Genomic DNA, 14,771 nt, shown 5'->3' with positions numbered 1-14,771 from the left:
TCACTACACCTGCCTACTATATGGTGGCTTTGGTTAAGAAGCTTCACTCACCTGGGTGACCTCACACAAGCAAACCCAGTCACTGATTTCATTCTTAAATCAGCAAAAGACTGCGAACAAGGTTAACACCCCCTGAGGCTCCCTGCACAGCTGGCCTTATTGGTTTCTCCCCAGTGCAAGGACTGTCTTAGGGCCTGTGGGCTTTGGGTGCACATTGCTAGCTCTCAGGCAGGCACTGCTAGGAACTGTTCAGCCTTCCCCAGAGACGGGTCTGCCCCTTGGGTCTCACCCTCCTCGATTGTTCACGCTAGGCCTCAACTGTGAGGTCTGCCTTCTTTCCATCCAGCACTTAGTCTCAGTACACCTGGCCTTTCAGGGGAGCTGGGCTCTGCACCTCTACAGGATCAGTTACCTCCATGCTAAGAGTTGGCTGAGGATCAAGCAGTTGCAGAAGCAGGAAGCAGCCCAGCAGAGCAGAGAGCTGCAGGAGGCAGGCTCCTATGGGAAGCCCTGGGGACAGGTGGAGCATGCCCGCTCCCAGGGAATAGGCTAGACATCAGGAGGCGCGACTTCACCGTCAGGGCAGCTAGGAACTGGAACCAACTTCCAGGAGAAGTGTTGCTGGCTCCTACCCTGGGGGTCTTTAAGAGGAGGCTGGATGAACACCTTGCTGGGGTCATTTGACCCCCGTACTTTTTCCTGCCAGGGCAGGGGGTCGGACTTGATGACCTGCTCAGGTCCCTTCCGACCCTACTAACTAAGAAACTATGAAAAGCGCTGCAGAAGAGCCTGGGCTGAGGGAGGGATGGCCAGCACACGCGCCCAGACAGGTGCAGGCACTTGCTGACAGGAGCCCCATGTGCTGGGCTCCCCTCAAGAGTGTGGCTTGTATTATTCATGGACAAACAGTCCCAGCGCAACGGCATTTAGAGCAAGCAGCATCAGGAGACAGTGCCAGGAGCCACGCAACCTTACACGCAGATCAGGAGCACGGATGCTCTGTTTTCCCTTGCCCCACACAAGACAATGTTAGTTGATGCCTGCTCACCGGTGGCATTTGTCTGCACATAGATAATTTCACTCTTGGCTCCATAGGTTCTCCTCTCGTCTGAGAAGGTGACCAGCGTCTTCACAAACACGGCATACTGCGTCCAGGGCTTCAGGCCACGCAGCAGCCAGCCCGGGTGGCTCTGTGTTTTTGGCTCATTTGACCGCAGGGGAGGGTCAACATCGAGCACTGTCCAACTGTTGGATCCGCAGGCGTCTTGGCCATCAAATTCCGTCACATTCTGATAGGGACTGTTTCCAAGGAAAGAGAAAGGGGAAGGGCTTAAATTGATCAAGTCCAAACTCTGGCTTCTAGGAACAACAATCGCAACACATGCAGGACACCAGAGACACCAGCAACCCTTTATCCAAGGGAATCCAAGACCTCAACAAGCAGCAGTTGCATGGTGCTCTAGGGAGGTCTCATTTTACAGACGGAGAAACTGAGGCACAGAAGGAGAAAGGCATGATCTGTTCAAGAGCAGGAGGAACCTGAACCTTGCTGCCCATTGCTCCAGCCACGCCACGGACCCACATCACTCACTGTTCCAGACCTCAGCTATCCCAAGCCAGTGCACGCCTCGGTTTCCAGCATAACCCACTCACAGTAGCACCCCTCAAGGACGCTGCAACTGAAAGGAAACTGCCATGCTCGAATGAACCCAGGTGGGCAGCACTCTGGGAGGGGCAGAGCTGAGCGAGTAGCATCACTCCCAGGTTGTCAGCTAATGCCAGGAGCAGCCAGAACCAAAAGTCTCTCCACGGACACAGCTGAGCTGTTCGACTTTGTTTCTCAGCCCATGGAGAACAAACCACCATTGCTCTTCTGTTCATGCAGACCCATTACGTGCATTCAGCCAGTGAGTGGCAGCTCCTTTACGAGGATCAGGAATGAACAGCAGCCAACAAGGGGAGCCGTAACTCATCCACTGTAAAGCAGCTCAGCCCAGGGAAAGATCATGTCCAGCAGTGGTTCACACCAGCACCTGTCACCAGCTGCACGGGCCACAGGAACAGCCTGAGGCACCACCGACCCATGGGGTCAGAGTTTGTTCCTTTCTAGACTCGCTCAAATAACTCGATATAATTATACTGAATTTCCAAGCAGGCTGGGCCTGAGCGGGTGGATCCCTGGCTCAGGTGCCTCGTGGCTATGCCAACTCCAGCAGAGTTACAACAGTGAAAATCAGCTGAGAGCTCTCCTGAAGCTTTTCACAATGGAGCAGCTGCTAGTGAGACAGAGATGACCTGGGGGCACAGGCTCCACTCGTGTCAGACTGGAGCTCCCCCCGCCGCACGGAGCAGAAAAGAGGCAGTCTTTGCCGGGCCTCCAGCACACATGGAAGGAAACACCGGTCACCGGGAGTGCTGCAAGAAGCTGCCCCCTTGGCAAGTGTGCCATCGCGGTGGCCAGTCCTGCTTTCCTCCCTGCCACACTGCAGCAGATGGCTTATAACATGCTTGTTTAGACAAACCTTCTATTTAGGGCAGAGCCCTGCTGCTCACCAGGTATGTGCCACTATATAGGAACAGTCCCCTAAGCTGCCACTTCCCAGTATTTAGGCAGCCCCCAGTCAGAGGGACCAGAAACACTGTTAGGAAGGCACTGGAACAGTCTGCCCCCACCGACTGCTAGCAGGGCTCTGAGAACGGTCTGGCTACCACAGCCTGGCCTGCAGCAGAAGCCAAGTCTAAGGTACATCCTCTACCCTGCCTGCTGTCTGACTTCAGACCTTCACAGGTACCTCTCTTTACCCAAGCACATTAATCCAGATGGAAGTCTGGTGCTGCAGAAGGACTTTCAGCCCCTGGACTAGTTCGCTTTAAGCCATCTGGGGTCTCTGTACTACCATGTGGATGTACCTGTAGCCTTTTGCTTCGAGACTGGCTTTCATTCGAGCCTGTAAGACACCAAATACTTAACACAAAAGAAGCGTGTGAGGGATCAACTAGGATTCAGCCTCACCCAAGCTAGGCTGGTAACTCTGGTTTTAGAAGAACGGCTCCTGTCTGAAAGGGAACAAGATGACCCCACCCCAGGTGCGGATCCTGAGGTGATGAAATCTGCAGCTTCAGTAATTATTTGCTGATCTCAGCAAGTTCCTATTTTAATTTTTAGGTTAATCTTTAAAGTAAGGTTTTGGCTGCATGCCTTAGCTGAAGGAGTCCTAAACAGCACCTGTACAGGGAAAGGGGGCATTGAAAGCCTATGCAAAATTGCCAGGCAACTCAGAGGCTCAAAAGCAGCAGCAAAAATGTGACCTCTGCTCTCTTCCCTTTTGGAAAATTGGTGTGACAAAGCATGGCTTTGGAACCGGGATTCCCTTGAAGCCTACGTACGCTTCTTTGTAGAAGAGCATAAATCCCAGGAGATCACGGAAGTCAGGGGGCCAGTACGGCTCCCACCTCAGCAAGATCTTGTCGTGGGACGTTCTGATGAAAGAGAATTTCAGCAGCTCATTCTCACCTGCAGTAAGGCAAAAAGGAGACTCGTTTAAATCAACAAAAGCAAAGTTTTCTGTTTTTAATCATTTTTTTAAAGTTCCTATTTTCCACAAGCACATTCATAACACCCAGAAACACTTAGAGCTAGAAGAGCTACATGCTGTATCCCAATGTGAAGCTGTTGAGGGATATGTGAAGTATTATGAAAGATCCAAGCGAGCTTCTGAGTTCGCTCCGCACGCTCACTTCACAGAATCTCTGTTCAGCACGACGTCTGCCTTCAGACCTGCTCCCCACGATTTGTTTAAACACCACAGTGCCTGGGCAGAAACGACAGACACTTTACTGGGCAGTGTGCATGCATTGGCAGCCATCAGTAACAAAGTGCATTAAAGAAAGAACTGAAGGAGGAAGGTTTGCTCAGGGTTGCACCAGCCCTTAGTAAATGCTTGCCAATGTAACACATGTGGCTGCTCTTGTGAAGACAGCCTGAGCAAGGCGAGGGGGAGTCTACACAGAACAAGAGAAAGGAAAGCCGTTCTGAACAGATTTTAACACACTTAAGTTTGACCGTTTTCTACCATGCCGTCTACAGCGCAGATCCTCTGCAGCATATTCAGAACAGTCAGTAACAGCTACTGCAGAGACACAGATATTAACTCTGGTCAATGGAAAAAAACAAAAGCTAAATGGGATAAAATTCAGGCTTGTCTGCAGTGGCCAGCCCAGCAAGAGTGCAGAGATATCACAGTTTGTCTCCTGCTCTCCTCGGATGTGCCCAGTCCTGCCAGACAAGAGCCTGCCTCTCTGCAGAGAGGGGAGACCAGTGACAGCAGTCACTGCAGGAAGGGGAAGAGGGCTTCAGCATCTTATGTCCGAGGGACCCAAAAAGGACCAGCTGTGCAGCGCAGGTTGGATATGCCATCGTTCAGTAGCCGCACAAGGGAGGAGGAACGTTTGCTTCCCCGGTCCAGAACAAACAAGGCTGCCTTTACAAACAGGATGCTGCCAGCTCGAAAACTCGCCTTGCAACATGAAAACAAACAACGCAGCCAAACACGCGGTCTGGGGGCATGGAGAGGAGCGCAGCAGAACAGAGGAGAGCAGGCAGGGAGGAGCTCCCGCAGCTGCCAGGAACAAAGCAGCCAGCCAGCCCCACTGCTCTGCCCGGGAGCTGCGCACAACCACATGCAAGCATGGTTTGGGCTCCCGTTCCCCACTCGCGGGCCTGGGAAGAGCTGTCACTGCCCCCAGCTGCAGAAGGATTCTGGAGTCTGCATCCCCAGCGACAGCTCGTGTACTTGCCACGGGAAGGCCTTGTTTCCACAGGGCACCTTTAGGCTGTGAAAAGGCAGAACCCATCTCTGAGAACAGCCTAAGGCTGCCTCTCTGCTCCCAGGTTCTGCTGGAGCAGAACAGATTCAAAGGGAGAGTGCTAGCTTCAATGCACCAAAATTCACATTTCTCCTGCTGTTGTCACAGAAACCCTCTGGACCGCTAGAGCCATTCTCAGTTTGTTTCTTTTCTGTGCAGTCAGCAGCACTGCTTCCCCTCGCACGTGATGGGAAAAGGGACCGTTAGGTATATGGCAGCACCAGGGCTTTTAGGGCCCAACAGGAGCTAACACCACACCACACCAGGGGCCGTGCATGGACTCCAGAATATGCAGCCTCTTCCCTGAGTTGCTCACAACTGAGCAGCAGAAGCTGGAGGCATGAACACCATTTGTAACATGGCTGGATAACCACAGAACCTGGCAGGGGCCAGACCTGAAACCGCTTCTGGTTATGGCAGGGTAACAGTGCCCCTTTACTGTGGCAGCGAGTGGGAAATGGTGCATCTGGGGCTTTCTATGAGAATGCAAGGAGCAGTCCTTGCCCCGAGGAGTTCACACCCCAGACATGGAGGAATGAGGACGCATGTGCATGTGCCCATACATATGCCAGCAATTCTCAACTAGGGCAGCACAGCACCCTCTCATGCCTTAAGATCCTTTCAAGGGGGTCACAGGGTCCCCATGTGATGTCAGCACTGCTAGGTCTGCAATTATGATTCACAAGATAAACTCAGAGGTTTCCAACAGGAATCCATAGCGTTAAAAACGTTCTGCCCTGTTGTGGGTTCTGAGGGCTCTGCCACAGAAGAATCACTCTACTATTTTTCTGTAGTAAAAAAATGAACGAAGACTAAGGGCTGCAAGGGGCACCTTGAGGCTAAAGAAAGTTGAGAACCAGACATGCAAACAGCACTGGTCCCACTGCGTCGCGAGACTTACAAGAGGCCTGGTCGCCATTCGTCTTCAGGGCTATGTCGTTCCTCTCCTGACGTCCCTTAGTCCCAGAGATCTCCTCCATTTTGTGGATTTCGGATAAGCACAGTTTGGGGTTGTAGTGGAAGAAGAGCTTCCCCCGTGCAATGGTGAGGTTGTGCTTGCTCCAGTCCCAGAGCTGCCGCAGGTTCTGATTGTCCAGGGCGTAGAAGGAGTAATTCCTGCAGCGAGAGGAACGGATTGGAGCAAATGCTCGTGAAATGGGCCTTTCTCCTGCACTAATCCAGGCACAGACAGAAATCCATGTGTACAGCAGCTCGGGGGCAGGCTGCGGCAGAGCAGAGCAGCAGCCTACTCCAGAAGAGTTTGCCAGCACCGCCCTCAGGACCTGCGCTGCCCCCCCTGCAAGAGCACTGGATAAAGCAGCTTCTGAAAAACACTCACCCAGCTTCTAGCGTCTCCCCTTTAATCAGATGCAGTTTACGAAAGAAAGAGAGAGAAACCAAGGCATAGGAGCGTCGAATTTTTAGGTACCCTGAGATTTCTTCAACCAAGCCAAGATTTGCTTCTAGCTCAGCTGCTATGTTATCTGAGGAGAAGAAATAATGACTGATTTAAGCTTTTGGATACCAGTGACTGGCACAGCAGGCCCTGAGAGACCAGGTGTCTCTGCACCTCCCTGTATCGACTTAAACAACATTTCAAGAACCAAACCTGTAAAGCCATTAGCATCACAAATGCCTGCACTTGGCTGTTACTTCCTGCACCCCCCACCCCCCAAGCTCTGAAGCTCTGGAGACATCTCAGACTCAGTGGAAATCAACAATCCCTCCACAGTCCACCCCCGCTTCCCCCTCCACGGGCTCCTCTGAATCGCATGACGAGAGCAGAGCTTACTTCCCCCACGGATGTTTATGACTAAGCTTCCATTAATGATGGTGCAGCCACGGAGCTCCTGCGCCGACGTCACCGAATCGATGGTCTTCTCCTTGCCAAAGTCGCACACTTTGGGGCAGGGCCCCGCACAGGGGGTGCAGTGCAGGCTGAAAGCAAAGAAAACACCAGGTTTTAGTCTGACCCAGGCTGCTCCAGTGGAGCTCGCGTGCACGACGCAAGTCCCCGAGAGTGAGGCCCGGCTGAGTCCCGGGTTTGCTACAGGACCCGCACGCAACACAGCGAAGGACCCGGGAGAGAACCCTATTTGCAGAGTCCTAGCCCCCACCAGGATGAAGAGCTGCTCTGCAGGGCATTAGGCTGTTCCCTCTGAATGGCAATCAGAACAAACGAGACCATCTGCTAGTTGTGGTGCCTTTTCTGCTCACGTTCACTAGCCCTCAGCAACGGCACACTTAGCGAGGCAGCCACACAAACCCGCCCGCCGGAGAGGCCCTTGCACTGCGCTGCTCATCTGCCGAGACAGGGCTCTGAGGATGAGACAACTACCACTGCCCTCCTCACCTGAGCACCCGTGCGATGCCCCTTCAGCAGCACTCACTGGTGACCATTACTGTGAACACCTGCTAAGGCTGGCAGCTCACCAGCCCCTCATGCCAAAATACCACATCCAGACCTTTGGGACTATCCACTCGCTCAGTGATGACTTTTAGTTCTTTACCAGAACAGGACAGAAGCCCCTGCTCTTAAATTCAATTATTGCTGCTTGTGAGAACCAGCTCGCAAACCACACAATCTCCATCCTAAAATAGCCTCCAAACAGGTGGAGGACCCTCCTCAGACCACTCCTTGAGGATGATATGCAGGACAGTGCTTGCAAATTAAACAGGGCTAGGTTGAAGGCTTTGGAGCACGCGAGCATGGCCTTGCTGCCACGTGAGAAAGTCCGACACCTGTCCTTGAGTCTGAACCCCTGGCACCGCATCTGCTTCCAACCTGTCCAGAGAAAGATGAGCTTCATCGCCTCTAGGGAAAGCACGGGGGTCTTGTGCTCAAGTGCCAGTGCCAGTGCCAGTAGGACCAAAGCCAGCAGGTGTAGGCAGCAGGCCCCTGCTATCAGATGAGCAATGCGCAGCTCGTTACTGGGGCTGCTGATCATATGCCAGATGTACAAAACAGGAAACAGACCAAGAGAGCCAGCCACAGAGCCAATTCCCCAAGACTGCCACGCAGAGCAAACACACACGAAGACAAAGCTGCGACATTCGTAGAAAATCTGACTCATCCCAATAGATTATGGTACGGTGGGAAAAACAGCCTCCTTGATGAACAGCTCAGCATAGACTGGGTTTGTCCTCACAGCCCTGGGAATAGGAAGAAAAGGCTGCTCCCTTCCTTGTCACACTCAATGGTTGCCTGCTACGTTGTCACTTACCCTGGCAGAGCCCGAGCCATCCTGGTGATCAGACACGAGGGGCGAGGTGCACGGCTGGTCTGCTCTACATGCACTGTGCTCTCCTGGCATTGGGCAAATGTTTTTTGTTCTGATCTACAAGGCCCGTTGAATCAGGGGTCTGCCTGGGATGGGGTGGGAAGGGGAACATACCTGGAAGGTCTTAGTACACCTGTTTTCCCACGTGTCACTGCATCTTTGCCCATCCAGCTCCTTGAGAGCAGGAGCCACACAGTCCTTCTGTGACACTGCCTTCCTCCAGGAAGATCCCCTTTGCCTCCCTCCCTGGGCTCTCAAGCATGAGAGGATCCTTCCTAGGCAAGACCCCCCCACACCACCTTCCCCGCTCGGCTCCTCACCAAGGGGCAGTCGGGGAGCACAGGCAGCCTGGAGGAAGCTGCAGCCATGTGCAAGGTACAAAACTTGAGCCCTTACAGCAAAGAGCTGGAAATGGGTTCATTGATAAATCAGAGGAAGGTCACTTCAACAGCACAGCACCGAGACTGCTTCTCAGCCTAGACACAGATGAGGGGAGTGGGAGCAGGGCAGTGGTGCGTTTACCCGGAGACATCACTTACTTGCTGGAGTTCATGGTGTAGCCAGAGGGACACTCGTGCACGCACTCGTTGTTGTGGATGACGTGGCACCCCGACTCCCTGGCGTTCTTGCACTTGTTGTGCAGGTCCTGGCAGAAGCTGAAGGTCACACAGCGCCAGCCCTCGAACCGGTAGTAGCTGGGCGGGCAGGTCTCCACACATGTGCCGTCGAGGTAAAAATTGCGACAAGCCACACACTTTTCAGGACTGTTGGGCTCGGCGCAGTCGCCCAGGCACTCGCGGTGGCAGCACCGTCCGTCCGAGGTGCAGCCTTGAGACTTGCAAGCGGTAGGACAAACTGCAACAAGAAAGCGTGAGCAGCACCTGATGAGAGCACGCTCATCCACCTCGCAGCAGGCCCCGCCACCCGCTGCACACTTCGTCACTCCTCTCCAAGCAGTCCAAGGAGAAGGGCACCCACAAGTCTTATTGCCTGAGGTTTGCATGGCCTGTTTTTAATTATCCACTACTTAGCACCACACAATACTCTTAACGAGTGGTCTGTTTCCAAGCAAAAACCACAGGCAAAACACCAGGAGGATGCCGAGGAAACTCAAAGCTGGTGGAAAGGAAGAGCATTCCTGCCGCATTGCTCACTGCTTGCTCAGGACCTCTGCACACCACCTTCCTAGTAAACTTCCACTGTGGAGTGACGTGAGGAACAGCTTGAATGCAACTGCCTCACTCAAAAGAGCCACCACATTTCAATTCACAGGGTTACAATGAAAGTCAGAGGACAACTCTGGGTACAGCAAGCCAAATGCAAGCAGCTTTGATTCAGCATAGCACTTGAAAATAGCAGGAGGTGCAACTCAAGAATGGGTGTGCAGGGGACTGGAGTCAGTTGTAAGGTGCCAGATCTATCTGGACTACAGCTATGCCCTGCCAAGAATCAGATCAGGACATAGTCCTGCTCTACTGAGTCAACAGGACTTTTGCCAAGGGGAACAGGATCTGGCCCTTGGCCTGAAGACACACGAGGCAGGACCCACAGAAATGGTTCACTGCCACTATGCAAAGCAATGTTTGGATGAACTCTCTGGTGAGGTGCGGTGACCAGACCAGGTAACCCCATATCTAACAGCAGCTGCCAGAAGGGACCCATCGCAAGGAGCTCAGTTTTCTGGGCGAGCGGCATGAACGCAGGACGGGCCTGAACAGGGGAAGTCCCGGACGCACCAGTGCGCAGGGGCTGGCATGCCGTTTTAACTTCTGGCTGCCTCGCTGCAACAGGCCAGTGCTGGAAGGGGTTTACTTCCATTCACCAAAATGAATCGTACTGAGCTTCAACGGTGCAACATGCCACCGAGGCTCTCACGACAATCGCCAGCTGCGATTAGAAAGACTCCCCACTCCCCAGCCGAGGAGCAGGACTGCAGAATGAAGTGCGCTACGAGTCTGCTGCCCTCCTGGGGAGCACCGAGCATGGCCCGCTGTCGCAGACAGACAGCGAAGGAGCCAGACTACCACTCTCCTGCAGTCTGGCACGCCCTTCGTTCAGCCATGGGACAGGTAAGGTCTGAACTATCACCAAGCTAAGTACGCTCGCCTAAGCACCAGGCTGCTCCCGTCTCAGGATGCTCTCCCTGCACTTCTCGGACTCTGCTCGAGCACGCGCAGGACCCAACTCCTGCAGCTCCAGGCACCTTCTGGCATTTTCAGGAACAGACTCACAGTTAGAGACGGCATCAGCCCGGGGCTTGTGCGCTGCAAGATCAGCTGCTTCACAGGAAGGGCAAGTGGCACGGCAAGAAAACCTGTCCTTAGGGAAGGCCTCTTCATAACAGTAACCACTCACCAACGGGGGTCATGTTCCTAGCATGAGGGGGACCATCTATTCCCAAAACTCATTTAAGCTTCTCTCTAGTTCTTTCTCATCTGCGCAACAATCGAATCCCTTTGGGATCCTGCAGCAGGAAGTCTGAGAGGCCAAGGGCATCCTTCTTCCAGCAACCTGGGCTTTGCTGCCTCTCCATGCAGCCAGTGCCCTCTTTTCTCTGGACTAAGGAAGAAGGGAAGCGGGAAGGTCCAACCCACCTGCTCTGCCTCACTGCTCCTGTACAGCTGGCGTCCGCTCGCCTCGGAGGAGTGAGACCAGCCTGTCGAGTTTCTCAACGGCCCCGATCACACGTGTGACCCACCCGATTCCCCCCTGAGCGCGCCCTTCCTCCCCTCTTTAGCCTGGACCAGCTCGCCATCCAGACCTTTGCTTCAGCTCAGCCTGAACAGCGGCGAGTGTCCCACGGAGGATGCAGGGCCCCACACACCGCACCCTGAGCGAGCAGCCAGCACACAAGAGCCAAGAAAAGGATCCACAGAAAGACGATCCATTTCCACCCTCAGGCTAACCTGTAGACCTGCCCGGGGTGATCCAACATGGATCTGGCTCTTCCCTCACGACATCCTACAAATGGGGAGTGCAAAGTGAAGCATCCTGCAGAGACTCGCCCAGCAGGCCGGGGCCAGGACCAGTCTGCTGCTCCACCCACCAGGCTTCCCTGCCTGGTTTCCTCCCACAGAAAGCCTAAGCAAGCCCCAGAAACAAGGGGTGGCACCCCTGGCTCCCCACTTCAGAAGTCCTCATACTTTTGATGGACTGTCCCGTGTCCTGCCTCCAACACACGTGCGTAATCCTAGCCCTGCTCCTGGGAAAGCTTCTTGGCTCGAGGGGCTCCGCTTTGAAGCCGAAGAGACGTCTGCACTAGGCCTGCCAAGACGGACATGGCGCTGCCCGTGCTGCGCAGCCAGAGTCGCCCCCGAACACAGCACCAAGACACAGCTGCCTGCGGCCAAGCCACTTGGCAAAAGCAAATGCCAGCGACCGTTACCAAATAAAAAGGCTTCAAATTCAGGTGGTGACTTTGATGGGTATGTTAAACAAAGAAAACAGATAGAAAGCACCACAAGATATACATTCCCCCGCCTTAGACCTGGACTGCGTCCGTCTGCTTCAGGAGAGAAAAGAGCTCTGCAGATAATTTAGACCAAGTGGTTCAACAAGAGCGACACCGAAACCACTAAATGCTAACTGGACAACCACAGAAAAATGTCACCGGCTACATAAGACCCGAATGTGCTGCTCAGACCTGTCAAGTCCAGCGCTCGGAGGAGCAGCACTGGGAGATGGCTGTTTTCACAAACACGTGGCCAGTGCTATAAAAGACTCCCATCATAAACAAACCCAAAAGGAGTAACAGGCAATTACTTTCAGCATTGTGTGCCTGGCAACTTAAAAAAAAAAAGAAAGAAGAGTCTGCGTAAGAAGTTAACATTTAATAGCTTTGTTTTCTACGCTCCTGTAAACAACAGGCTTTCCACCGTTTCATGATTTCAGGTTCAAAGTCACAGAATTCAGGATGATTCAGTCTGGAGGTAACCGTGTGCAGGAAACGCGCGCTCTCAAAGTCCTTTGCGTAATTGCTTTACTCCTGCGAGGTGAAGAAAAGCACGAAACGTCTCGTAAACAGGGACTCGCCCCCCGGCCCTGCTGGGACGACAAGGCAGTAACCACGCAGCCTTGCTCTGCGGGCCATCCTGCCCTCTCCCCCCGTGTCGGCGGAGCAGGTCCTGCGAGGCAGGGCTCGGCCTGTACGGGCCACGGGGCCACGGGCCCCCAGCACACGGCGCACGAACAAGAGGGTGACACGGCTGCCCTGCCGTGCGCCCCTAGTTTTACACCCAATCGAGGAGGGCCTGGGCTCCCTCCCCATCCCCAAGATCTGCCCGAGGGAACGGCCCTCCCGCGTGACCACAGGTACGTGGTACACAAGCACGAAACAGAACCACGAATTCAGAACAAAGTTTGTTTCCTTTGATGCTGGGAAGTTTTGCGCTTCTGTTGCGGTAGCGTTTATACGTGATGAACCTGACACTTCCAAGTGGTAACCGGGCAAAGTCCCGCAGGCAAGCACAAAAACCACCCACCCGCAGGCGATTGCTGAATTTGGACGAAGCATAAAACGAAAACAGAAAAACCAAACCAAACCAAACCATTACAATAAAGAAATCAATCAATCAATCAATCAATCAGGCAGCACAGTGCACCCCCCCGCCCCCACTTCATGTGATGGCAGGGGGCTACCTCGCACCTCCTAATTAGATACAGCAAGACAAGGCAGCCAAAGGAGAAGCGTGCCCAAAAAGTGTATAAACAACCTGTGAATGATACTAGAATAATTACTCTGGCAAGCCCTCACACCCAAAGGTTACAAAAGGTTGTCAACAGAAATAAAGCAACAGAAAGTTCCAGAATTGATCCCAAACTCCAAACGCTTGTCGGCTCTGCGGTCTGAAGCGGAAGTTCAGACCAGGCCAGACGTCTCCCGGGTCTCACCCAGCACGCGCGGACGTGCTCCTCTTGGGCGCGGGAAGCCGGGCGCAGACTCCTGCCATGTCCCAAGGACTCGGGGCTGCATGGGGCTGGCCCACAGCGCGTCGGGCGGCCGCTGCGCTGGGCCCCTGCGCGCGGCTGGGCTGGGCTGGGCGCCGGCTGCCACAGGTGAACGTTTCGTGCCGCGCTGCACAGGACCCACGCGCCGGCCAGACCACATTGCTGTAGAGGGCCCAAGCCTCACTGCTGCCCACCCCACCGAGGAAACAGCGGGCGCAGCACCGCAGGATCCCCGGATTAGGTCGAGGACGATGAACGAACATGTCTTCAATTCATCCGCTTCCTAAACGTGCTCCCATGGAGCCGGAAGAGGGCTGTGGAAAACAAAAGCCAGGCAGTTCCCAGGCGCCTCGTAACCTGTCTCGGCCAGAGGCAAAGGGATGTCCCCTGCACGGAGCACGGCGCCACGACATGCCCAGGCGGCCTGGAGGAGCCAGAGCTCTGCGCATCAGGCAGGTCACGGAGAAACCCCCGCACAAACGCAGAGCAAGCATCGACAGGGCATTTGGCACCTATTCTATAACATGCCACACAAGGTTTTTGCACTTGTAATGGAAACCAGGGCTCCAAATCCTACGCTTATTTTATGGTTTATAAATTTGGCTGAAAATATTCAGAGCAGAAGTTCTCAGCTCTAAGGATTGTTTTAAATAGACAACAAGCTGTTTTGGAGCAGAGCTGGGAGGAGCAGCAGCACAGTACAAGTGTTTCTCACATTTTTGTAGAACAACAGGGAGGAGAGCAAGGCAGCCAAGCAGCTCCTTCATTAAGCATTCAAGGCAGGCTGCATTTGCTCTCTATTTGTACAGCTCCGAGCACAGCGGGCCCTGAGCAGGTTAGCCTCAAGGTGCTACCGCAATATAAAGTGCTAAATAATGATCGTTTTAAAAAAGAAAAGCACAATACAAGTCATGACTGCATGAGTCCATCTACTCGTCCCCACCACTTCTCTTGGACCCTCTGTGGGACCTGGGTTGCAGGGACCCAGAGAGGACGGGCTACAGAGAAGGCACTGGGGGAGTCAGCCATGCATCTTTCTTCGTTCTCTGCCCACCCCAAAACTGCAGCCCAGTGCAGCGTGCACAAGTGCTGGCCAGGCCCAACTCTAAGCAGCACTTACACACCCAGAGAAGGACCTAGTCTGGACTAGTCGGGCTCCTCTTCTCCCCTGTGGGAACAGCCCGAGAGCAGGACAGCCTGAAGCACTGTCCAGTACTGCAGGAGCATCGCCAAGACTCAGACCCTCAATGTCAGCAGCCTTTGCTCCTGAAGAGTCTGGGGGGACTGAGCCAGTCTGCCCCCTTCCAGGGGAAAAGGCCAAATTTACCACTGCCTCCGAAATACAGAAGAACAACGGGGGGAATCTTGTCGACCCAAATGCAAGAGTCTGCCAGTCTCTTGGTGGAAACAGTTCAGAGAGGGGAAGAAGTGAGGGGCCTTGATGGGACATCACAGCATGGGATGGGGAAAAAAGGACCTCAAACGCTTTAGCAGTGGACTGAGAGTTGTGGGGCGAAGGAGAGAGGCAGCACATTGCTGCAGGAAGGCGACACTTTGGGAAGCACATTAGAGCAGCGGTGCTCAACCTTGCTGTCCCATGGGCCAGATCCAGCATGCTGCAGTCAGTCCACAGGTGCACACCAGCACAACCTAGTGCACCGGGCCAGGTCGCCCAGA

General features: G+C 54.0%; 1 protein-coding gene across 1 annotated transcript in view; it reads right to left on the bottom strand.

Moving 5' to 3' along the window:
* INSR (insulin receptor) overlaps nucleotides 1-14,771 on the bottom strand; it is a 69,167-nt gene that overhangs the window by 21,252 nt on the left and 33,144 nt on the right. Inside the window, exons 3-8 of the mRNA XM_090026942.1 lie at nucleotides 8,687-9,002; nucleotides 6,659-6,804; nucleotides 6,206-6,350; nucleotides 5,768-5,982; nucleotides 3,388-3,514; nucleotides 1,049-1,299 (exon numbers count right to left, since the gene is read on the bottom strand). Of these exons, the coding sequence (XP_089883068.1) occupies nucleotides 1,049-1,299; nucleotides 3,388-3,514; nucleotides 5,768-5,982; nucleotides 6,206-6,350; nucleotides 6,659-6,804; nucleotides 8,687-9,002 (1,200 nt within the window). The remainder of the gene's footprint in view (nucleotides 1-1,048; nucleotides 1,300-3,387; nucleotides 3,515-5,767; nucleotides 5,983-6,205; nucleotides 6,351-6,658; nucleotides 6,805-8,686; nucleotides 9,003-14,771) is intronic.

This window comes from Crocodylus siamensis, chromosome 14 (genome assembly GCF_052110815.1).
Source record: "Crocodylus siamensis isolate JL-2025a chromosome 14, ASM5211081v1, whole genome shotgun sequence".
In the NCBI taxonomy this organism is placed as follows: domain Eukaryota; kingdom Metazoa; phylum Chordata; order Crocodylia; family Crocodylidae; genus Crocodylus; species Crocodylus siamensis.
This window is presented reverse-complemented; position numbering and strand designations above follow the sequence as displayed.